General features: G+C 45.2%; 1 protein-coding gene across 3 annotated transcripts in view; it reads right to left on the bottom strand.

Annotated features, from left to right (window-relative positions):
* The window catches only part of TAF3 (TATA-box binding protein associated factor 3), a 126302-nt gene that overhangs the window by 28760 nt on the left and 71016 nt on the right, over positions 1 to 26526 (bottom strand). For 2 of the 3 annotated variants that reach the window (XM_031444760.2, XM_064479323.1), the window contains one exon: positions 4629 to 6457. In XM_031444760.2, the coding sequence (XP_031300620.2) occupies positions 4629 to 6457 (1829 nt within the window). The remainder of the gene's footprint in view (positions 1 to 4628; positions 6458 to 26526) is intronic. The other variant, XM_064479322.1, reaches the window with a different exon arrangement.

Below are 26526 nucleotides of genomic sequence, written 5' to 3'. Positions count from 1 at the left end.
TACTGGTTTCCTCTTGGAACAGACAGTTATGAGAATCAAAAAGGGAAGATCTCCCCCTTCTTCCTGGGTTATTTTATTTACTAAAAACTCTCCATTTCACTAGTTAATCATGAGAGCTGGTGAGAAATGGCTGGAAACCAGACAACACTACTGTAAACAGAAAGACGGCAGAAATCTTTTGTCAAAGCGCCAGCCGGGAAGACCACTTCTCATTCTCTAAAAAACAAACTGTTTAAGTTCAATAAAAGACTATTTGGGGGCAAATGCCAAGGGGTTTAGGACTGGAGAAACATGAGACATTTCAATTGTCCTGCTGCCTGAAATCCTTCAAGCTTCAAGGACCACCACGGCCTATCCCTTACAATCCAGCAGCTGAACAGGCGCTGTCTGGTCTCTTCAGGGACTGAAGTTTCCTAAAATCACGATGTCCCCTCACCCTAGACTGTGAAACCTTCTCATGCCCTCGTCAGCTCCCATCGTGGGCCTGAGAGGCTCGTGAATAAAGAAAGGGCAATAAAGGACACGGGCTTCAATCAGACAGGCCAGGGTTGTGTCACAGCTCGTCTGTGAATTACTCACCCTCTCTGTGCGCTTTTCTCAACTGTGACAAAGGAGCAGCAGTCCCCGGACCCGTGGTGCCCTCGGCCAGGCCGGCAAGGACCGCGTGTGCGTGCTCAGTCACCCTGACACCCTTCCCTCTCCGGCTGGTTCATGCAGTAGCCAGTGTTACCGCAAATAAAACCACCCACCAGTCCACAGGAGAAGACCTGGGGGGCCCCACTGCAGGAGGAATGAGCTTTTATCTGTGAACAGAGCTCAATTATCCATGGGTTGATTATCAGTGTTCTTGGTTATTGTAAGGAAACGCTGACTGTCACAGCCATCTATTAAATGACACTCAGTGTTTCCTGAGAAGGCAGAAGAGAAGAACTTTTAAATTCAAACATTCTTAGAACAGCTATGAAACTACCGTTTTTAAACAGAGATGAACCATACTTTCTAAGGATGCAGTCTCCTCCTGGTAGTGAACGGGAGGAAGAGACAGTGAACGAGGCCGCAGGTGAGGCCTGGGAAGGCTGGTGGACAACGAAGGACCGGCAGAGCTGGGGCTCAAACCAGGTGGTCTGGCTGCCGAAGCCCAGGCTCCATGTGGTCCTGTCCCGGGCCTTTCTATCTGGTTGGTGGCGTCATCGTTTGGGGGTGACACTCTGCTGTGCCTTCTCGTACTCAAATAAGAGCACAAAGACAAAGTATTTCCAAGTCTGACAGATGGATTTGGGCTTTTCTTCTATATAAGGTCATATGAACCTTCAATTCCACTAACATTTGAGACGTTTTCTTATTTATTTTTTAACTGAAAATACCAAGAGTAAATTTTAATTAAAGCAGTCCTGTAACATTCATTCCAGTCTCAAAACTTTAAACAGGTGGAAGATCAGACGCCTAACCCTGACTAATGCGCATTACTGCCCATAAAGGGGAACTAAAAGGCCGCGTAAATCACCCTAATTTGGATTATTACCACCGCTAGAAAAATGATTTTTCCTTCTGATGTTGCATCACTGAGCCAGGTGCCCTGCATAAATCATTTCACTTAATCTATTTTTAATTTAAATGTTGGAAAGGGTAGTGGTTAAGAACGTCAGTTACAGGAGCTGATGGCCTGAGCTGAAACTGCAGCTCCTAGGAGTCAATCACTTATTAGGGGTGTGACCTTGGACAAATTTGTTAATCTCACTAAGCCTCAGTTTTTTATCTTAAAGTGGCAATAAATTACAGTATCTACCCAACAGCACTGTGAGAAGGAGCTAAACTTACACATAGTGGTTAGCATCTAGTCAATACTCAATAAATGACTACTGTTTGTGGTTTTTTAAAAAGTCTTATCATCTCCTACTTTAAAGATGAAGGATCTAAGGATCAAAGAAACTAAAACACCCTCCTCAGATCTGCCTGCTTCCAGAGCCCAAGCCTCTGTCCACCCACCAGGCAGATTCCCATTTAATTAGTGATATCTTTGTTGGTTCTTGTATTGGTAAATATGGGTATGCCTGGTAAAAACTTAACAGGTAGGGAAAAGAAGTGTGGAAAGTTGGGTTTTTTCCCCATTAAAAACCAACGCCCTTGCCTGCTGATTGGGGTCAGTGAGCCACGGGAGTTGCTCCTGTGGGTCAGTCAGGAGGAGCCGGAGGGAGGAAGCCGTGGCCCCTGCTCTTCCAACTGCAGGCGTTTCCTTGGGGCCACTTAGGCAGGCCTTGTTTTGATTTGCACTCACCGTCTTACTTCCGTGGAAATGTAAGACAGTCTCAGAGCCCGTGCAACCCAACTGCAGGAGCACTTCATTCACACATCTGGCTCTATGCTTAGGGAGACTAACTGGGGCTGGAAGAAGAGGAGTCGCTGTGAGTTAATATCTCAATTTCTACTCCACGTCAGTGGCGTGCCAGAGGTTACACTACATTCATCCTTTACGAGCTGCATAAAGGCCTCAAATTGAAAAGGATGCCAAGGAAGCAGAAATAATCTTTAAACACTGTCGCCACAGCTGACTCAGCCTGTCACACACAGGTAAGTCACCAGGGTCCAATGAGGTAGCAAACGCTACGTAGGTTTCTACGGTTTATGGGTTGATTCAAACCGGAATCATAACCTGTCATCCTTCTTTACTGAGCACTTACTTATACGCCAGCAACAGTCCTACACAGGTCTCAGATGTGATCTCATTTAATTCTCACATAAGCCACCTGCCCACGTTCGCAGGGCTGAAAAAGTCAGGACTGGTTCAACACGGGCTTAACTCTAGAGACAACACTGTTATTTGTAAAGTCCTGATGGCTGACTTGTATACGTTTTTATCCTTTTGTCATTAATCTGATCCATAACCATCGAAACGGATACAAGGCCTGGTTCTTCTGTTAGGTGAAATCTGTGCGACTTACAACCAAGCCTCTGCCTCTGACTGAGACAGTCGGAGGGGCTTGTCTTTCCCAAAGTCAGGGAGACCCTAAGGAAAGGCACGGACAGCTGTTACCATCTAACCTGACGGGCTTTACTCAACATTTGTCACGGCCACTGAACAGCTCCACTGACTCTCCAAGGGTGAGATGGTGATGAAGGTAACAGAGCTCTGTCTGACTGGCTGAGGGCTCAGCTGCCGAGTTACCAGGTACCTGATGGATAAGAGGCTGATAGCTGCCAGGCAAGATCGCTAGCAAGAAACACTTCAAAACAGGAAGTCAGTCTGTGTGTAAATGACCTGGCTCCTGCAGGTTGTGGGACCCTGATCTTGGACAAGTCACTCAGGCTGTTTCTCCTCTGTAATGCTGATAACAATACTGTTGGACCTACAACACGGGTGTGTCAGGAGGAGAAACTAGGGGATGTGGAAGTTGTTTAAAATCTTCCAGATACTATGGAAAAATAACATAATGATTAAATGATTTCAAAAGGGAAAAAAGTTTAATTTCTGTGTCTTGTTAACTTGCTGACGTTCAGTTATTCGTAGGAGGGTTTCCATTCTACCTCTTTATATTTTAGAAGAATATCCAAGGGGGACAGAGAAAGAGTAAGGTTAGGCAGAAAAATGTGAGACTGGCTAGCCATCTCTGCTTGTCAGCTAGACTAATTTTTCCAGTTAAGTCTGAATTAAAAACACTGCAGAAGTACCGATATGAGAACTGCGGCAGGTCAAACATGGCACATTTTACTATGTGGAACGTGCATTGGGTATTAGCCTGGAGCCAGCCTCTGAGACGGGGCTTCCCGAGGGCAGGAGAGGATCTGCAGGTCTGTATGCAAGGCACCATGAACACTTAGATGCTTTTTAAGAAAGTTTAAAGGAAGTTTCAAATCAACCAGCCAACCACTGTATCCAAAGAACTGGGGATGGAGGGCAAAGCTATAAAAGCCGAGGTCACACCCAAAGGACTGAGGTCCTGGTTTCTACAAAACTGCAGGCTGTACATTCGCTTCTCCGGCTAGGTTTGATGGAAGCCTGATTTACTTATGTGGTAAAATACCTGGAATTATTTTCTGCCCAACCACCAGGCTGCCAGATCTGCCGGACACTCAGAAACATGTCCTAATCTTATTAAAGCAGAAAACAGAAGGATGAGAGATGCTACAGAAAGTGGCAGACAGGCATAACCATAAATACGTGCAAAAATGGCTCCCTGAAAAGAAAGCTGAGTCGGCGAGGAGCCCGGGGGCCCGGCGGTCCTCTTAGAACAGCGCCTTGGTTCTGCACGCCCTCAGAAAAAAGGATGCGTCTTTGCTGGGTATCTAACATCTGGGTACAAAACAGTATGCAGGAGACTTGATAATTACAAAAGTATTATTCACAGTGGAAGACTACAGATCTCTTTAAACTGCCAGGGATTAGTGTGGCTAATGGAGAGGTGACAATCTGACTCCATCAGGCTACGAATTTTTAACGTTTCCCAGTGTACGGGGGGCGGATGACAAGTTTACGAGTTAGAGTTAACCTTAAATTGGGCCAGCACCTTACAAACCTGCTTGCGGTTACGCTGCGGGCGACTGACGTGGGAAACAGCCAGCCGGCCACGGGCTACGACCCCGCGTTTCAACAGGACTCGGGGCCGCCCGGCCCCCGAGGGCAAAGCGCTTACTTTTTCGTGCTTGTGTTTTTCCTTCTCTTTCTCCCTCTTCTCCCGCTCTCTCTTCTCCTTCTCCCGCTCCTTCTCTTTCTTCTCCTTCTCCTTCTCCCTCTCCTTCTTCTTCTTCTTCTCCTTTTTGTCCTTTTTCCGCTCCTTCTCCTTGGGCCGCTCCTTCTCTTCGAACAGCTTCTCGGGCAGCACGGGCGCCAGCGCGGGCAGCGCGGCGGGGCCGCGCGCGGCGGCCGCGGGGCTGAGCAGCGGCAGCGCCGCGTCCTTGGCGGGCAGGGCCAGCGCGCCGGGCGCGGCCCTGGCCTTCTCCTCCCGGCCCTTCTCCTTGGCGCGCTCTCGGTCCCGCCGCTCCTTGTCCTTCTTGCCCCTCTCTCGCTCCTTCTTCTTGTCCTTGTGCTTCTCCCTCTCCTTCCTCGCAAGGCCGTCTTTCAACCTCACTTTGGGGTCAGGGTCCTCAAAGTCTCTGATCTTAAACTTATAGGGGTCGGACTCCTCGTCTTTGAGAAGCTCCTTCCAGGGGTACCTGGCTTCCTTGCCGGCCTCCCTCTCTCGCTCCCTCTCCTTCCCTCGCTCCTTCTCCCGGCCTTTCTCCTTGCTTCTGTCCCTGTCCCGCTCCTTGTCACGCTGCTTCTCCTTCTTTTTCAGCTTCGTCCTCAGCTCCTTCTTCAGCTTCTTTCTGACGTCGGCGGAGGACGGCGGCCGGGGCTTCTCCTCGTAGGCCCTGTGCGCGGGCTCGGGGGTGGGGGGCGAGGCGGAGGGCGAGGAGAGGTAGGGGAAGCCGGGGGCCGCGCTCGGGGGCGCCGCCAGCTTGGCTTTGCGCACCACCTCGTCGATGGAGGCGTCCATCGTCCAGGAGTGGTCGGAACTGGAGGTCCCGCCGGCAGGAGGAAGCGGCGTGGCCCCCGCTTTGGAGAAACTGTTCGAGGCGGCGGCGGCCTTGGGCGCAGCGCACTCCGAGCCCGAGATCCTCTTCGGGCTGGTAAAAATGTCTCCCTCGGATTCCGACCCAGAAGAAAACTCGAAGGGGTCCGGTTCCCGCTCGGCACAGGCGCGGGCGATCACGGCGTCGATGGAGGCGTCGATGGTTTTATCGGTCACGACAGCCTTTTTCGGGGGGTTCTCGCTGTTCAGTTTCCCGGCGTCGGGGGGCGCCTGGGCTTGTTTTACCTGAAGGGTCTCTTTACTGCTTTTTTCGCTCAGCGTAGCTGAAGGAGTCCTGTTTGGCGTTTCAGGTCGGACAGGTGCCTGGGGAATGTGAGTCATGACCTTGGGGCTCTTGGGGCTCTTGGGGCTCTTGGAACGTCCGGGAGATTTCTTTTCTTTGGATACAGTTTTTGGGGACCGAATAGGACTTCCGACCACTGCTGGGGACGCAGCCGTCTTAGGAGATTTCGTCTTCTGTCCCGGAGAACCCGTTTTCGTCTTCGCTTTAGGTGTAAACGACTTGGCTTCTAAGGGTTTTGTGGTTGGCATCTGTGACTTTGCCACCGGAGCCAACATCGGGGGCTCGGGCGACGGAGGGGCGAGGTCCGTGCTGTCCTGCACGTGGACGGGAGACAGCATGGGGGGGATCTTCTGGGGATTTATCGAGCTGAGCGGCTCCCGAGCCTCCAGGAGCACGACGTCCAGGGTCTCCCCTTTCGTGCTGAGCAGGCGTGGCCGCTTCATAGCGGGCATCTCTTCAGCTTCCGGACTGTCCAGCGGCCTCTTACCCAAGAAGTTCTCATCGTTAATAATTTCCTCCTCCTCCAGTTCATCGTCTTCTTCCAAGGGAACCTGCATGGCCTCTGCGGATGTCCCCCCATCTGTGGGCACCTGCTCTTCCTCTTCTTCTGGTAAAGGAAGACAAAAGAGGTGTTAATAGAATATCAACAAACGAACAAACAAAACCCGGGAGATAAAATCAATGCTTCAAACATGACTCTAGGAGAGAAAGGAAATGACTGATGGTTTAGAGAGTAAGGCAGCAGGTTTTCTAGGATCTTCCAAACCTGCGTGCTGTCCTTCTCTGAGGCTGGCCGTCAGTGATGGCAGAGACAGATGGGTTTTGGTTCAAGGGGTGTGGCCGATTTGCAGGACTTAGGAGTTGGCTAGGTAGCTCCTGTCTGCCCTCGGCTTCGTTAATGGATTATTTTCCCGACTTGACTAAATTCTGTCCTTCTCTCCTCTTCCTCTTGTGTACGTGCATGCGTGCCCACACACCCACACACACAGCCCCCACACACCCACCCACACCCACACAGCCCATACACACACGCCCCTCTGAAAACCAAGAAATGGGTTATTACACGACTGCTGTCCTCAGAAATGACAGAGAGGCATCCTTTTATTTTTATTTATTTTTTTTAAAGAACTTTTATAACAAATTTTAACTCTTGGAGTTTGAAAACTGTAAACCTCCAACCTGGACGCAATTCACACGTACTTATGTCTTCTGTTTCGCCTGCCTGAGCTCGGCCACTTTGAGAGGCAGCGTGCTGAGACGAAACCCACCCGGACTGGGCAGCGGAAAGATGGACTTTCAGCTGGCACGTGGGCACCACGGAGCAAGGCCTCAGGCGGCCTCTGAACCTCTCTGAGGCTGTTTTCTGATCTTTCAAAAGGAGCTAATGTTACTTGCCTGGCCTACTTGACTGAGATGCCGTGGGATCTGATTCTTTCTTTCTCCACATGTTGACTAAGCACCCACCAGGCATGACGCACAATGATAAAGGCTGGAAGAGCTGCTGGAATAAGGCGGAAATAAATCATGACCTAAAGGAGCTTACAGTTTGGCAGGAGACACCAGGTGTGTGCACGGCACACAGGGAGCGGTTAGTACCATGAGGCAGAGCCCGTGCTGGAGCGGTCCAAGAGAGACACAGGCTGCCTCGATGGCAGAGCTCTGGGGAAGACCTGACCAATTATGTAGCACTTTTTTTTTTTTGGATGCAGATGCATTTATTTCCCTGTAGGATTATTTCCTCATGTTTGAGAAATAAGCCATGCCCTCTGCCACCATTTTCTTAGCCTTTACTCAAAGCTCAGTAATGGGTACCACTTTGGCTATTTGGAGGTGGGGAACGGTAAAGTCCAGGATGAAGGAACAGATGATGCAGATATGGGGGTGTGCACATAGCAAGCTGTGTAAGAACCGGGGAATAATCTGTCTGGAAAGTAGGCTGCAGGGTGGGAAATAGTAGAAAGCAAATGTAGCAAGCTTACACCCACATACTAGGGGTTCTGGATTCCGGAAAAATGAACATGATCTTTATTCTCCTGGTGGTTTAGACCTTGTAAAGATTTTTAGACAAGGGAGAAAAATGACTGGGGTATATGTTAGCAGACTCATTCTGGCAGGAACACATATGATGGATGGGAGGAAATGGATACTAATGGAGAGGTGACAGGTTAGGGGTGATGAAATGATGTAGGTAAGTGACAATAAGGGTCTGAACTAGAACAGCAGTACTAGTAAGAGGTAGATGATATTTTGAAGACAGAATGAAGAGAATCTGATGAATGATTAGGTGTAAGAGTGGAGGAAGGATTCAAACACAGTTTTAAGGTTTTGAGCCCTGGGGAGTGGGAAATGCAGTCATTAACATAAAGAGGGAATAAAGAAATAGAGGAGGAAGATGATTATTCATTAGCTCAACCCCTGGAAATACACTGAAGGTCAGAAAAGAGGACAGGGTTGGTGGGTGTGTGTATGAGAGAGAGGAGAGAGAGGTCTTTGTTGAGATAAATGAAATCACCATGATGGACCGGATCAGCAAGGGAGCAATGGGGGAGTGAGGTGTACACACTAACGGCTGCCTACACACAGACAAGAGGAGGAACTGGAGAAACACATGGGGATCAGGAGATGTCACGAGATCAAGGGAGTGAGAGTTTTAAAGGGGGGGACTAGGAATGAAGTCCAGTGTTTACAAGGTCAAGGAGAATGAAGGTGCCCAGTGGAAGTCACTCCACAGGAGCACTAAGGGGAGAATGGGGGATGAACGATGTCATGTACACGAAAGCACTTTGTAAACCACAGCGAACAAGACAAATTCGAGACACAGTTATTGCTACTGTCTCTTGAGAACAAGACCATTATCCGTCCAGGCGCCGGAGTCAGAACCCTCACTCCGGGCTCCTCCTTCCTCTCTTTCTCCTTAACCGAATTGTGAGCAGTTTTCTACCACGTTCCCTCCAATGTGCCTTCCCCACTGCTACTGTTAGTTCAGGTCCTCAGCGCCTCTTCTCTGGGCCACTGCGCAGCCTTCTATAGGGCACCAGACAAGTCAGAGCAGCGTCACTTCAGAAAGAGTCCCCTTAAAGCATCAGTGCAGGGTCCAGTCAGGGAATACCCTAGGGTTGGGCTCTGCCAAGTTCAGAAAAAAATCTCAGTCTCCTTTCTGAGTCAACCATGGGAGTTCCAAGTAAGCTGACAGGATGACCTCATTAGAAATCCTGGGAGCTGAAGGAGACGGTAGAATGCCAGAGTGCAGATTACAATCTCTTCTTTCAAGATAGCACACACGATCCTGCCTCCAGTCCCACCTGCTCCAGAACCATCCTCCACATCACCTTACGTGATCGTCTGGAAACACAAATCTGAGTGTGTGGCTCTCCATCACCCTCCACTGGTCCCCAGAGCACCCGTCGCAGAAGGCGGCCCTTAAAGCCTGCGGCTTTTGTGGAACCCCTTCTGAGGCGCTGCACAGTAGAGGTGGGGTCCCCCAGTGTCTGGTAAATGCAATAGTTACCCCTAAGGTTATTTCACATGCTAAGCTTCCACAAAAAGCCCTCTGTTACGAGGCTAAATCGTGTTGAAAGCCATTATTCTGACATACACAAATCCAGTTTCCCCAGCACAGCCTAGAGGCGCTCCATCATCCAGCTCAGTAATTAACCTCACCTTTCCCGTGGGTCCTGAGCACTCTACCTGTCCCCCCACAAGAACTTAACATGCGGTTCCTCAAGTCATAGCCCGTCCCACTTCCGTGCCTTTGCCCAAGAAGCTCCCTTTGCCTAGACACCTCTGCGCTCCCGCCACTTTGGTGACCATCTCTTCTTGGTCTCCAATCCCAGGTTCCCTCTCCCGTGACACTTTTTCTTAGCAGGTAGAAATGGCCACCCCGGCTTTTGGGCTGTACTGGATCCCAGCTAGCCAAGCAACATAGAAAGTCTAGAATATTTACTGTCTGGCCCTTTACAGAAAAAGCTTGCTGACTCCTGTCCTGGACCGACTCTGTCTGGATAATCCGAATACTTCTTTTTGTCCCTGTCTTTATCAGCATGACAGGAGGGGCTTCAAATCTGCTTAACTGCTAACAGGTAAACACGAAAAAAATCAGAAAGAAGCCAGCTTTAGGATGTCTTCCAAGTGATCGAATGCAGAACTTCAGAATACTTATTGCTGATATCCTTCTAAATTCAGAAGACCCCCCATCTTCTGCAGGGGTTTGTAAATCCCAGCGATGCCCACGCAGGGAGAGAAGGGGAGCTCAGGCGGCGGAATGGGTCTCTGGAGCAGCGGAGGTGAACCTTTACCTCCCAACTCTGGAGGCTCGTGTGGATCCAGACCAGCTCGGGGTGAGGGGCAGACACGCTGGCGGACAGAAGGGTTGCTCTGACTTAAGCGGTCCCCAGGAAGGGAACTCCGCGGACAACTAATAGGACACTGACAGTCCCCCAGATGGAAGGCCTGTTTAAGAGCGAGAATAACTCGACCATCTGGGTTTCTGCACAGTGTGTTTAAGACAGTGCCACTGTGCTGGTGTGCAGTTCTATCAAATTGGACCTGGAGAGATGATCACCACATAGGCACCGGCACTGGAGGCAGTCAGTCCGGCTGGACTGCTTTCCTGCAGATCCTTTAGAGAACAGATCGGCTCGTCTGTAATGTGGAGCTCAACTACCTAGGAAAAATAATCTAAAAATCAATGGTGGTTGCTTACTTTTAAGTGAAAAAAAAAAAAATTTAACATAAAGCCTGATTCAAAGTGGGTCTCTGCAAGCTAGGAGGGGCTGTTCTGTTTTTGTCTTTTTATTTTTATCGTTTATTTTCATGTTTTAGTTCAAGTTCCTGCTGTTAACTTGCTGTCTTTGTTCTTCTGTCTGCGCGCCCCTTGTCTCCTTCATGGTTTTACCACGTTTGTATGTGGCTGGCTAGTGTCTGAACTCGAGTTTGTACTGTGAGTAGACTGCATCGCTCTGCAACGTTCTTCAGCTTCTTCACCCAGTGTGTGGCTCTGAGATTCACCTCTGTCGGTGCAGGTAGCTGTGGTGCGTTCATTTTCACTGCTGTAAAATGTACCACGCTTATTAATCTGTTCTCCTGGTGTTAAAGGTTTCCACTTGAGTGAGTATGTTTTATTTTTAAAATATTACAAAATTCAAACTATGACTGATCTAGCTCATGCCTGCTCAGACACAGACTCACGCACAACGACTGCCAGGTTTCCACCACGTGAGTTATTTTAATTCTAGGTTCTAAGAGTTTGGAATAAGATAAATATGTGATGGCTACTGAACAGTTTATCCTTTCCGTCACCCAAGCCCCCACCTGCAGGTTAATTTCAGTGTGACAGCTGAAGGTGAATGGCAATGGAGTGTTCCTTGTGTGAATGTATGTTCACTGAGCGCAACTCACCTCAGAGTGGTTTCTAGCATTTTCCTATACTCATCCGTGGAAACACTTTCACTATAAATAGCATTATCATTTGGTTAACAGAAGTTTAATATTACAAGATACTTGACCTCTTGATATGTTCTTACATAAAGGTGTAAAAAATAGTTTAAAAAAAGTTTTTGGAGTCATAGCTCTTTCTAATTTAACACAAATATAGACAAAAGAGTAAAAGCTGAGCTCCAAAGTCAAAAGGACGACGCTATGACATGAGAAATATTTTGAATATTTTTATTTCTAGAGAACTAAGAACTCATCGTCTACTGTTTCAATATTTTTAAACTGGAGGAAAGGACTCTTCTGTATCCACGTGACAAACACATATTGCGGAAAAAACTAGTTCAAGGAAAACTACTGTGAAATTTCAGCTTCAAACGTCTTAGTGATTCAGTTCCTCAAGCCAGAGGATGGGCACATTCCAGCATCACTCACCTTGTGTGGACAGTGAAGATTAGTTGCTGATTAGAGTTAATAAGCATCCAGACTACTAAATAATAACCCTGATCAGTAACAGAGATACATGCTGATCTTGCAATCCTTTTTGAGAAGATTTAAAAAACAACCCTCTTCACTATAATCTCTCTAAAACCATGTAACAGTGCAAGTCCAGAGTTCGCACCTGCGGGTCAAGGGGACATCCCCACAGCCATCCGCCCTAATAACTCCATCCTGCAGTGAAAGCGGTCTTGAGCTTAGGGGAGACTTTTTAAGGATAACAGATATTTTGATAAGATAGGCTACTTCTGTAGAAGTGTTAATTAACAGTCATGCTGCTAAAGTTATGGATAATAAGGAATTCTTCACGAAACTGTGTTTTCTTTTCTGCCTGTGTTAAAATTTGGCTAAAGTGAACAGTGATAAGACTTTGATTATGCTTTGTGTGAGAATTTATTAAAAATTATGATATTTGTTATAACTGGTTACTAGCACGGTCATTCATCAAAGACTACCGTAATAACTCCTATACTTCTAGGGGAGGAAAAAAGACACTAAGAAAAAAGACATATGGAGAACCTCCTAAACCAGTGTAGGAACCCCTATTTTTTTTAATGTTAAGTTACTGGTAAAGGTTCACGTCCACTACCAATAACCTTATTCTTCATATAAATTGACTCAAAAGTGAATATGACAACTCAGTCTAAAGGGAAACCTGATGTGTTAAAAAATAACTCTTCATTCTGCCAAATGGATTCTATAATATAAATGCATATACAGTGACACCTTTTCATTTGTCAAAAAAGGGAAACAACAGGAAATAATATGAGTAATTCAGCACAAATTTATCACTACAGTTAGAAATACAATTTAAAATATATTCCACTGGGGGCAGAATATCTCAGCACAAGGTATATTGAAAAAGAGGGAACCAGAGGGTATCTCTAAGGTATCTTTTCATTTAAAGCATCAGTGATTTCAAGTCCACACCTGATTGTCAAGTTATACTTATAATTTGAAATAATTTTGAACTTACAGACAAGTGGTAAGAGTAGGAGAACTGCCCATAAACAGCCTTTGCCCAGACTCATTAAAGGAACATTTCCCTCCATGCATTAATGCACAACAGCTGTCAGATTCTTTTAATTACATGTAAGAAATAAAACGGATCCATGTTAATGTCCCTCTTTAAAAAAAACTTCATGAATGTGGACAAGAGTGGAGAAGACACTATAAAGTCTGTTCCAATTTTCCTTCATGAATGACACCCATAAATCACCCACACTCCCAACATTTTCCAGCAGTAATGAGAACAACATGCTTAACACTTCTCCAACAAAACCGAGACAAGGCACTGAGGTCTGAACACACCACAGGGATTTTTAGGGGTTAGTTCTAAGCTACCATAAATATTGACTTAGAATAAAGTATCTTTCTAACTAGAATAATACATGTCTTTAAAGAAACACCACAGTCTGAAGAACTCATGGACATGAGGGAAAAAAGGAAATGGTCTGCACAGGCGGGGCAGCTTTCTCCCTCATTCACTGCACAGGTGCACGCAACTTTAAGATTCAGCGGCATGACCTCAAGCAGAAATGTACTTGTGCTTCTGAACTTTAGGAGGACAATTAAATGCTATCTGCATATATTTCAACAAAAATTGAATGTATTCAAAGCTAGATTTCCTGTAATATTTTTGAAATATACATGCCAAAATTAATTTCTAGCAATGATGACACAAACTTGCGTATTGTCTTATTACTTTGTGCATACTAATGTTTTATAATACATATGAAAGGATTCATTTAAAATGCACTTTTTTTTTTCAAAAAACACTTTTCCACATTCGGTATATTTATTGTAACCAGTTCCCTGAAGTGACTCAATACTATGTACCTTCATTCATTCACTCCTTACTCATCCATTCGTTCATTCACCTATTGAGTGCCTTCTGAATACTGCTGCAGCAAGCCCCATGTTAGACCCCAGGAACATGAAGTCAAGTAAGACACGCTCTCCTGTCCTTAAGCATCAACCACATCCCATGGCCATCAGTTCAGGTGCTGGGCAGGGATCGGTACAAGGTACATCCATAGCCACTTCCAGGGACGTGACGACAGAAATCACAGCGTCGACTAGAGGAAACTGGATGGAGACGACACCTGGCATCTGTGACCAGTGCCACCGTTCCGCCCAGCATAGCCTGGTACCTGCTTGGACCTAAGTTCTCTCATCTGCAAAATCCAGTATTGACATCCGACTCCTGCTTCTAAGAAGCGAAGGTTGTTCTTCTTAGGGCCATTTCTACATGCACAGGATGATCTACAGGGCAGGACAGAGCTGCTTCCGCCCCTAAAGTTCTCACTGACCACAAGCCACGGTGCCTGGCATTCTGACCACTCGATTGCTGTCTTGGACAAGGGCAGTATCTTTAAAATGCTGCTGCCAAAGTATTTTTCAGACTGTACAGCTAGCAAATGAACGATTCTACCCTCCTTTTTGAGGTAAGGAGACTCTGAGTAAATGGAACTTCAGTGAAGTAATCGGATGGAATGCTGAGGATGGAGAGGGCTTGGAACACAGGGTACCACCAGGAGGGTCAGGCGCAGGTGGGATGCTGCTGTGAGGAGGGGTCTGGGACAGCTGGAGAAGGACAGGCAGACACTGGACTCCTGGGAAAGTCAGAAGAGCAGCAATAGAGACAACTTATTTCATATAAACAAGGCCCTACTGTCTAGCACAGGGAACTGTATTCGATACCTTGTAACCTGCAATGAAAAAGAACATGAAAACGAGTATCTGTATGTATATGTATGACTGAAACATTATGCTGCTCACCAGAAATTGACACAGCACTGTAAACTGACTATACTTCAATTAAAAAAAAGAAGAAACATTCAACATTTTATCACTTAGTTCCAAATGAGGCCAAAAACATTTTTGCATTCCATCTACGTCCCCTCATAAAATATGTTTAATACTGTCCTGTCTATAAGATGACTGAAATCAGACCCTTAAAACACAACTCAACATGTAGAGGGGGTAGGTATTTTTTAAGTAAACTTATTTATTTAAAAAAAAATGAAATTACTAGCAAAGACAAGACAATTAGGCAATGACAATTCACACAGCACAACTGATCAATAACACGATAAATTAACAGCAGAGTGAGGATGATGTTTTTTAAATACCTAGATACACACTGACCTGCGAAAAAGCACTGTTTCACAAACATTCTGCACAATAAAAAACTAAAATGCTATATAAGCAAGCCAACCTGAAATGACACCTAGCATTATAAATGGCCTAATCTATATGTTAATACCGTTGTATCACATAACTGCAGCAAGACCAAGATAACAATATGACTTTGGGGTTTCTATGACTACATCATGGGGGAACGTGCTGCAGAGGGCCAGCTGCTGACACTGCACAAGCCCTGTGAGTGCTGCTTTTTGGTTATTTATGATATGATTTATGATAACGACAACATCTCCTATTTTCTCTCCCCCTCAGATACAATAAATTGCTATCGTTAATCACCCTTCTCGGTGCAGCTATGATTACAATAACATAATAGGGCCAAGCTACGGTAATAGTGTGGATTTTTTTTTTTTAAGAAATAAATACAAGGAGATCTCTTCAGACAATGTCAATATCTCTAATATTTTAATCATCTTCCTTTAAGTCTTTCAGAATAAATTCTATTACAACTAAGACTCTATACCCAGGATGTAAGCCCTTCGTGCAAATCATATTCATGATCCAGCACCAGACATTCACAAACCACCACTCCTGTGATTTTCTGAAACTGACCACAACAGTAAGACTACGCATAGGACATGCTTTCTTTTTCCCAGACAACGGTGGTTGTTCCCTCCTGCACTGATGAGACTAAACTTACTGCTGTTCTTCCCTCCCCAGAACTAGACAAACTAGGCAGATCAGTCATTTGTCTACAGACGGCAAAACAGCAGAGAAAGAAGAAAGACTTTGCCATCACGCAGACACGTGCTATCTGCCTTTGCCCCTTGCTGGCTAGGCAGTTGCTTCATCTCTCTGAACTTCAATTTCCTTTCATGACAATTTGCATTAACAGCTAGTTAAGTGCTACCTCTTTGGCTTTTGAGTAACAGTAAGAAAAAGTAGGTGAAGAATTCAGCAAAATGCTTAATAAATGAGTCAGAGCATTAAAAAAAAAAGGATTTTTTTTCCCCTCCCTGCATCTATGCCCTTTTGATTGGCTACTGCAGATCTTGGCAAGAGGTGGTGCCTACTTGATGTGGGAGGTCATGTGACTTGCTTTGGCAAATATGACATAAGCAGAGGACTGAGGGGGAGGGTAGAACTCAGTGGCAGAGCACGTGCTTAGCACGCGTGAGATCCTGGATTCAATCCCCAGCCCTCCATTAAAAAATAAAATAAAAAAAGCAGAGGACTGAAGACTACCTGCGTACTGGAGCTTGCCCCACTGCTGCTCTTGGGAAACTTGCAACCACCCCGGTGTCAGTGAGCCCAGGCTAGCCTGCTGGCTGGTGAGAAGTGCCCGGCTCAGAGCTCCAGTCAAACTGTCAGACGTATGAGTGAGGCCACTGATCACCAGCTGACTGCAAATGTACAACCAAGCCCCGCCAAACCCGGCAAAAGAACTCCACGGCTGAGCCAACCCCAAGTGCCAAGCCCCAGGACTGTGAGCGAGTCAACGGTTGCTGTTTAACCCACTGAACTTTGGGGTGGTTAGCTACACAGTCACATGTTAACCATGTATTCACATGTACACGTACCATGGATTCGTGTTGTCTGTGGGGATTATGTTGTCAAGGTGCTGTGAACACTGAATTAGTAGAAACTGAATCGCGGCTCCCAGAGGAAATACGAGGTTAGGTTCCTATGAGGCTCTGGTCACAATATTTTTGTCAGTAGACCAATGCAGACTTTAAACTTTCTATTTAAAGACACCTCACTTAATAGATAGTTGATTCATTAACAGTGAGCGCACAGCCCAGTGATCGTGCCTGCGCGGAGCTGGTCTGTCGTCTCCATAAGGCACATCGCAGCCTTCTCGGCCTTAGGGACACCAGCCAGTGTCATGCTGGGTGTCGCTTCAAATAGCAACATCACTGACAAAAAGCAAAAACTGCGAAAAGCTTGACGACATATAGACCATGAAAGTATGCTTGCGGACAGTATGAGTTGAAACAAGAAGGCAGAGTGTCACCTTGTTTGGACTCAGCTAGAAATTTTGTGCCCCTCTGCACCTGCCAGGGAATGACTGGGAAGGGACCACGGGCACTGATTTGGGAGTTACAAGTACAGGCTAGCCGGCAGGCGACGTCACAGACACGGAACCCGCACATAATGAGGGTCGGCTACGTATAATTAGATGCATAGAAGCTTACCAACATCGAATATTTTTATGGACTACTGATTTCAAAGAAAAGATGTGACTTGAAAAGTAATTCCAGTCATCAAAAGGTATTTAATAAGAAGATTAAAAGTGCCTTAATAACTGTAAGTTTGCCACCATACCCAGCAAGACATTTTTCCAAATCCAAACTGGGACGTATTCAGTTTAAATTCAGAGAACCAGCAATGGGCAGAACTTTCTGCTCAACTACATGGTCCTTCTCTGCATTTCTGGAACGTACCAGGTTCTTTCCCTTCTCGGGGTTTTTACACCCACACATTCCGCTCCTCTCAGCTAGGAACACACTTCCCTTTGTTAACTTCATGCTTGTCTCTTACCCTTTACGTTTTAAGCTTAAGCACTGCCTTCTCACAGAAGTGTCCTCTGGTCACTCCCTACCTCTAAAATAAGGAGTTAGAATTTCTAACTGTTTGATTGTTAGTGCATTTTAAAAGTCTATTTCCCCAACTAAGCTTCACTAAGACAGGAACCATGTTTGCCTTTAGCTGCAAAGCAACCATCACAGGTCAATACACAATATTTTCTTCAGCAGTACTACTACTGGAAAAAGAAACTATTTTACCATATTTCTGTGATTCTAAGTTGTTAAAATGTGAAAAAAAAGTGTACATCTCTGAAGTCACAATTTTTAAAATTCTTCTTGTCTCTGCTGGACAAGTGACATCAGGGGAGCAGTCACGGCCGGCCTGGGGGTGAACTTGATCATCATTCCTGGTAGCGTGAATGGACAGAAACCATTTAGAAATTTGGAGGTGGGGGTACAGCTTAGTGGTAGAGTGCACGCCTAGCATGCATGAGTCCTGGGTTCAATCCCCAGGACCGCCATTTAAAACATAAAGAAGTAAATAAACCTGACTACCTCCCCCACCAAAAAAAAAATTGAAGAAATATTTGTTCTGTGCAGTTAAAAAGAAGCATCTTGTACAATAAGAAAGAATTGTTCCCTCAACTAATGGGCAGCACGGCCTTTCCCCTCAGCGGTACGTAAAAGAATGGCGCCTCTTATGACTGACGGCTTCTTAGGATCAATGGGATACGACAGTGCTTCCAAATTACTACTAAACGCTTACTGTGCTCCTTCTCTGCAATACAGAGGAACTGCTTGAGTTATTAAAGCAACATTAAACTGGACACACCTAAAATCCAAGGGTCCAGATGATCTTCTGCACAAGCACCTGAGGGAGGAGCGAGCTGGGGCAAGGCCAGGCTGCGGGAACAGGAGGGAAGGGAAGGCGGACTGGCTGGAGGTGACGGTGGGCGGAGGAGCAGGACCGGAGCAGCCACAGTCGCGCCTTCCGGGGTCTTAGCTCAAGAGGGAGCTTGATCAGAAGAAAGCAAAAGCCCGAGGAAGGCAGGAGAAGACGGCTGCGGGGAGGTCTCAGAATGCTCAGCGTGCAGATGAACAAGAGAAACGATTCGATGAGGCAAACAAAAGAACCAGAAAATCACAGTTCTTTATTCCAAGCGTGCGGAAGAAAAGCAACAGTCACACGAAACTTAAATAGACTGGCTGGACTGAAAACCACCACACCCAATGGGAAACCAGTTATCATGTGAAGCGACAGACACAAAAAAGGCCACTGAGCACGCGTGATTAGCATCGTTCGCCCACTTTTCCACGGTGAAGCAACAGACGCGCGTCAGAGGCCAACGTGCTTAAGGAAAGGCTGTTTATCTTTGAGATAACACCTTATTCCATTTTGCAGTTTACTGCCCTAAAAATAAAAATAAGGTAAAAAAAATCACAACTGCAAGGGGGGTGCGGGGGGTCCACAGAAGCCATGAATGCATGATGAGACCCACCCCTTCCAGAAAGATTACAGCTGCATTCACGCTGTTGGATGCTACATCTTCCTACTGCACAGACCCCGAGGGGGAGAGCAGATACACTTTTATCCAGACCTTCATTCTAACGCAAGACTGTCCCCGCGCTCTAAATGACCTTGACAAAATTCGGGAAAAAATACCTCAAGACGCGGGGCTCTCAAGCTATTTTAGAATTAGCTCTGAATAATTGTCCCACAATATGAGTTTCTTGATTAATTGCTTAAGATAAGGCCTCCTTTCCATGGCTGGCCTCCAGTGGCTCCCTCTAGTTCCCATAATCACTTCTGTCTCATTCTTCTAAACCCTGGAAGGCTAAGAGAAAAATCAGAGATACACCAATTCCATTACTTGAGGATTAGCTAAGAGATAACCCTTTGTATTCCATTACTGACCATTATTTGAGTAATTATTCAATAACCACCGTACGTTTGAAAGATGCACTAATTGTTTTCGGAGGCTCACTCCCACTTCGTGCCCGGCGAGTTGTGAATGTCATGTTCTGTAACACTGCACATCTACGTTTGGGTCACATGAGAAAACGACTAGTAACTTCTACTGCATTTCATTTCTCTTTGATTTCCTTTCCTACATGAAAAGTAAAAGCCAAAACAAGAATAATTAGTCTGCTGAAGGTCTTACTAATTAGAAAATTAGGACTCTATTTTTGACCAGATTTATGTCTTGCAAGAGTCAAACTTCTGCATAATTTAGACAGAAAGTTGGCAGGGGATGGTGGTTCCATCTAATTTCAGCAAAATTAGTATTCAGCCACCTGAAGTTTTGGCAGTATTCCAGTATGTTTATCCAAAGCAGTAAATAGACAGAAAATAAAAGAAAATTAACAATCATGCCTAAATAAGTTAGTTTCCCTCTTTACCTCCTCTCTTCTCTCTCTCACGTGAACATCCAAAAAAAAATGAGTGAATAATTTTAAAAATCTGTTTCTTGAGTGTATTCATGGTTTTGTATTCTCTCCTTAATATCAACTGCAGATAGAACAAGAAAACCCACCCCATTTTCAAAGTACAAAGAATCCTAGAACTTACAGTAAGCCGACTCAGACATAGTCTACAGAGGGGTAATATTTTTTTTAATTACTTACCCTCCAAGTAAAGCAAATCAGTTACCTCAATTCTTGACTACCTTTGCTAACAGACAGAAATGACAGAGACAGGGATTCCGAATTTACTAGAAATTGGGGGGAGGGTACAGCTCAAGTGCTAGAGCGTGTGCTCAGCATGCACGAGGTCCTGGGCTCCATCCCCAGCACCACCGTTAAATAAATAAATAAGCCTAACTACCTCCCTCCCCCCTGCAAAAAGTAATAATAAAATTAATAAAATTTTCAAATTTACTAGAAACTGCCTCCTAATGGAAAGCTGGAAACCCACAGCACTGGTTTTCCTTAACTTCAGCTCCTCCTAGAACTCCAGTTGGCATCAGAAACAAAGCCAAGGGGCACAGATCGTGCATTTCATACTTACTGAGCACCTACCATCTGCAACCTTTGAGCTCAGAGAAAATTGGAAAGTATTTATTCTTCGTGGCCACATTAAGTTTGTGTCTGGCAGTGTCCAAGTTTGGCGGCTCCCAGATCCACTGCCCCGGCAGCTAGCGTGGCATTGGCAGGGGCAGTGGAGAGTGGAGTGAGGTTTGGAAGCACGTGGAAAAGGTCGGCCAAAGGGAGCCTTCCGTTCAGGCGTGTTTGTTGAGCACCTACTGTGTGCTGGGCACCAGGTGCCAAGGGCTCCAGTAAAAGACCCTCAAAATGCTCACCCACGGGAAAGTCAAAAATTGAGAAACAAACATATCATTTAAAATGAGGTAGTCTGCAGTAATAATAATAATCAACAGACATCTCAGAAACCAATAGTAAGAGCGGCACCATCTGACAGAAACAGGATGTGAGCCACACAACAGAATTTAAGGACTATTCAGTAGCCACATTAAATGTTAAAAAGAACAGGTGAAAACTATTTTTAGTAATTATTTTATTTAACTCAATATATCAAAAATATTATTCCAATAGGTGATCAGTGTGAAAATAATTATTAATGAAGCATTTCAGTTTGGTTTTGTACCAAGCTTTCAAAATCAGGTGTATTTCACACCTACTGAACATATCAATTCAGAGGCTAAATTTTCATCGGAAATACTTGATCTGAATGTGGACTGCATAAAATTTACAGTTGAAAAAGTACATCCACGTGCCTGAGTTGTTCCAAACTTTCTTAGAAAATTTCCAATAATGAGTAAATGATCAGTTTTTAAATTTAAATTAAGTGAAACTACATAAAATGACGAATTCAGGCTCTCAGCCAGAGGAGGCACATCCCAGGGCTCCACGGACCCCGGGCTGGTGGCCACGTGCTGGGTGTGCGGGTCTAGAACTCCATCGGGACAAGTCAGGCTGGAGACCAGGCGTGTTTGAGGGACGGACCCAGAGGTAATGGAGGAGAAGGAAGAAAAAGACTGACTGTGTGACCAACGGTGTGTGGTTAAGAGAAACAGCTGCAGGCAGATCAGAGTCTACACAGAAAGGGGAAAATCCAAGGAGGAGTGAACACTTGCTAACGGCCTGCGGGGGGTGACGCACTCACCATGCGGTGCTGTGGGCAGAGTTACCCAGAAGCTTGCTGCTCCAGAACACACTCCGTGGTCACCTGAGGAGCAGTGCACCCGGCTCCACACAGATCAGATTTTTAAGTCCCCTACTCGGATGCCCACTTCTCAAATTAGCTGACTTTGCCCCAGTCCTCGGCCAGTTGCTAGAAAGCAGTGGTGAAGGGTGAGGGCTTGGGAGGCAGACGCCTCGACTTCAAGTCCCGCCGTCACCACCTGCTAGCTGTGTGAAGTTGGGGAGGTCTCCTGGCCGCATCTGTAAAACGGGGATGATGCCATTAACACCTATCTCACAGGGCTGGTGCAAGGACACAGCTCAAGTCACCAAAGCACCTGGTGTGGCACCTGGTACAAAGGGTCCAATAAAAGGCAGCTGGTATAATGAATGCTTCTGCCTAGACCTTTTTTATCTCTTGCCTGGATTATTAAAATGGAACACTCGCTGGGTTTCCGGTTTCTAATTTCTTGCTACTTCCAATCCATCACTGACTTTGCCGTCAGAATCATCCTTTGAAATCACAGACATTGATCATGTCTACTCTTCTGCTTAAAAATCTTCAGTGGCTGTCACAGCCCTGTACTTGACCCTGCAACCATCCACACCGCCTCCAGTGGGGAACATTTAAGCACTCAATGACCTCCTTATTACAGAAGACTTTTTTTTTTTTTTAAAGAAGAAGCTTAGGACACATCTTAAGGATTCAGAAAAACCCTCATTCAGCCCTCTCTTCCGTGAATGAGCTCCTTCAGTTTTCCTCCAGGGACAGAGAGAGAGAGAAATAGAAGAAAGAAAGATACTCCATCAATTTTCAGCCGACTTTATTGCCTTCTACTACATATTTATTATTTTCTTCTCTTTCAAACTGCCTGTTTTATATGGCAAGCCCACAGGCAGGGGAAATGTCTTTTCTGTAAAAATGCTTTAAGTATTTCTAGGCATTCAATAAACATTAACTAGTCAGAGAGATCTTATTTGCTGAGTAAGCGATACCTTCAAGATGGTTCATTCAAGCACTTTAGAAGGGACATTAAGTGGCAGCTTGTGTGTGTGACAAAATAATTTTTGCATTTCAGGCTGTTCATCCTGGGGCTCTGCTCAGTCTCCTCCCTCGCAGACTTTCTTTCTCTCCTTTGTCTGAGGGAAGACATCTGAATTCTCTCCACCTTTTCTTTACCTTCCTTATCAGCCCCTTTTCTTCTGCTTCTGTCTAGTCGACGCTTTATTCTGATGTTCCGTACATACCTTTCTTCTCGTTTTTCGCCCCTTTAGAAATCACTGGGTTCCGGAAGTGAGACTTGTGCAGCAAAGCGGACAGTCCCTCCCTCCCTCCCTCTCTCCAGCTCACTGAGGGCATCTGAGAGCCACCAGGAAGCCTGCATGTGTGGCACGGTCCAGAAGAAGATCCCAGGGATGGGCCTGACATCTGAGACTTTTTTTGTTCAAGGCACCTTCAAGAGCCATAGCTCAGAGTCCGAGTGGTGTGCTCGGCAGTCTTGTGGAGCAAAAAGGAAAGACAAGACCCAGCTTAGGTGTAATCTCAGCAGAATCACAAGAACTGTGGTATTGGGAACAGACTTTGGGGGAGCAAATGTGGGCACAGAGAGGTTGGGAGGCAACTGCCCTGGCCCAGGAGAGAGGTGACTGTGGCTTGAACCACGGGGTGGAGTTCGTGATGGGTGGTCACAGTCCTGTTAAAAGCAAAAGATCAGCAGGCAACCCAAAGGTCTGTGTCTTTTTTTTTTGGTGTGTGTAGGGGGTGGTCTGAGGGCAGGAGCGGGTGCATAATGTTTTTTAAACATTTTTAGCTAGCTGCCAAGATTCAAGAATCCGGAAATTAAAAAAAAAAATCTAAATTTCCTGGCTTTACTAAGACATCAAAAGATCTAGAATTCTACTGCCATGTTCCCACGAGGGTACAGTCCACTGGGGTGGAGTGAGCTGCCCACTTGAGACGCACCTACCAGTCTCTCTCTGACCATACCCCCAGCTCCTCTCGGGGGTCTGTGTTTGCAACCCCCCACCCCACCCTGGAAAGTCTGAGACAGACCTGTCCCTGGATCTTCCCAGTCGACAATGACCTAGGATTTGGTTAGATCCCCCAACACTCTCTCTGGAGCTCCGCTCATCTAAAGAAAGGCAGAGCTCATGGCTCTACAGGCGCATCCACAAGAACTGTTACCTGCAGGACTGCTACCTACATGAAGCGACGGCACACAGGAACGGAAAGACATTTAAAATGTTTCTGGCTGGAAAAAAATTATTATAATTTTCTGCTGAAAGAAGTCTCTGAACTACCGGAGACAAGCCCTATAAATATGCCAGCGAAACTTAATTAAAGCAAATGGATTAAAAATATATTTGATAATAAAGTATTTACCTTAAGCATCTTTCCAGATAAGCGGTATTTATAGACCCATTCTATAGGGGAAGCCCTGCTATAAAAGACAATTTATGTATCACCACGGATGTCTGGGAGACTAACTCTCCTTTCTCCGGACTCTCACAGAGAGATTTCGTCCAGATCAGAATTACGAGTTATAAGAACATAACTGATAGAACATATTAGAACTTAATAAAAATGTCAAGCTGTCACCCTGTGAAATATAACTGAAGTGGAACCATACGACACACCCCATTTGGGAGGAAACTGACCTCAGAACAGCTACTCTCGATTCCTTGAAGCTGTACTCGACTCGACACCCCCGGTGGGGAATGACAAGTAACTGAAATGGACCTATTAAAGACCAAAGATGTTCTAACATGAAATGTTACTTAAGAAAGTAGGAACATAGTGCCAGCTCCGACACATACTGGTTCTTTCTCCTCCACTGCTTACAAATGTGTTCGAGGCTTCTCTATTACAAAACACCCAAGATCTTAAAAATCCAGCTATTACAAACTTTCACTTTTGCTCAACGCCACTACCCAACTCAAGTTAATTGTCCTTTTATCTATTCATGACTCCTTGAGAACTTGACGTTTTCTAGACCTAATGCAACAGTCAGTGGGAAAGGTATTTCCCAGCCCCAAGAAAGTCAGTCTAGCAGCAAAGACACATGTGAAACTTAGTACAGTGAGGCAAGGGCAGAGAAGTCCTTTGTCAAATTGCTCCACTTTGCCACTCACTTAACTCTTACACTCTTACCCGTCTGAGTGCCCCAACCATTCACCTGAAATGCTTTCCCTCGGACCCTCGTAGCTTCCTCATTTCTCATCACAAATAATCCTCATTCTGCCTGACCTCTAGAGGGTAGAGAATGCCGACCACTCTTCCTTTTTCTTGAAATTCTCTTGTTTTTAAACTTTAAACTTTAGTTCAACAAACATTTATTGCATATCTAGTCAATGTCAAGAGGTCCTGGACATGGAGAGAAGGACTTCAACTTGTCAGTGAGCTCTGCTGAGCAGGGAAAACGAGAATCAACGGTAAATCTGCTGGTTTAATCGTCCTAAAAGCTAGCTCTTGGGATTGAAATCTCTCAGCGACTCCCACTCTGCCTCATGAACTGAGGATGAGCCCCCAGCTTCTGCGTGCTCACAGGTAAAGAGAGGAGATACTGTAAAACTGTTCAGATCACATGAAGAATGTCTTTCAGTTAAATCTCCCCTTCTCATTTAGATCAGTAACATCTATAGTTGATCTGGTTGGTTTATTTAAGAAGTTATTTCCATAGAACAACCAATTTCTTAAGTCAAACGGACACGTATATTACTTACTTCTGTTTTTTTTAAGATCAGAGATTTTCAGTATTTATAAACAACAAAAAATTTTAAGCAAAATTTTATATGTAACTGTAGAAGGCATTATTTAACAGTTTTAATGATTTTGTAAACTCAGGATAGCCTTCAATTAAATTAACCAAGGGGCTAAGATGGTGAGAAATCTTGGTTTTCGAAGACAACTGTTTGTGTTTTGCTATCACAACTATTATTCATAATGATATAATACGAAATGAGTCAGACAAGAATGACTCCATATTTGTAAAAGAAGCCAGGCTCCATACTCCAATGTCATCATGTCAAAATACATTCAGACACATTTACTTGTTACTTTACAAGGCCTCCAAGGTGCAAGATGAAATGTCTAAGCTGAGGAGACGTGTGGCACCGTGTCTGGCCTGCAACCAAGGGGATCACCATACACACACGTGCTGGAAAGTTCAACTAGTTATACATTTATGAAGCTTAAAACTAACCAAAAGCAAGAGGAGCTTCACCCCAAGGTTCACCGGAAGCATGTTAGGTTGCCAGTGTTAGTTACTATCTCGGTGGCCTCCTCAGGGGTAAAATTTGGTACCTGACACATTCAAACAAATGAATTTTGAAACAATTCTTTATGTAGTCTGAGTGAAACAGTAGTAAGATGAGGTATCAGGAAACTAAGCTGACATGATTACTCAAAAAGCAGAATCTTTAGCAACCTGTAATTTCTGAATAGCTTATCTTTCAGAGGAGATTGGACATACTCGTGTTCTTTGATAGAATGAAACTAATGTGACCAGTAGAGAACCAGTACTTTTCTTGGACTTTTTAAAATCGATTTCTTTCCTCTGCCCACCCCCCGCCAAAGTGCAGATAGTCGCAGTGGGGTCGTGAGGGACGGGTGCTTTTCTCTTCTGCGTTCCAATTTTTATTTACTGTTATGAGTATTTAGAAAGAAAAAAAAAAAAGAATGGATTTTTAAAGAACACTCGATCACTTATAGGGTCACCACCAAAAGAGTGAACTCTTAACTTCTACCAAAAGCAACGAGTTTGGTGTTGAAAAAGGTTACAGAGAAGACGGTAGACGTATTCCCATGAAGACGCGTACATGACCCCCTTGCCTGACTTCCATGTCTGTTACTATCTGACGGGCAGGTCGCTAGACTTAACAAGCAGGGCTCACAGGGGATTTCAAACTCTTAAATGATAAACAAAGCACAGGT

This window comes from Camelus dromedarius, chromosome 26, assembly GCF_036321535.1.
Source record: "Camelus dromedarius isolate mCamDro1 chromosome 26, mCamDro1.pat, whole genome shotgun sequence".
Lineage (NCBI taxonomy): Eukaryota > Metazoa > Chordata > Mammalia > Artiodactyla > Camelidae > Camelus > Camelus dromedarius.
This window is presented reverse-complemented; position numbering and strand designations above follow the sequence as displayed.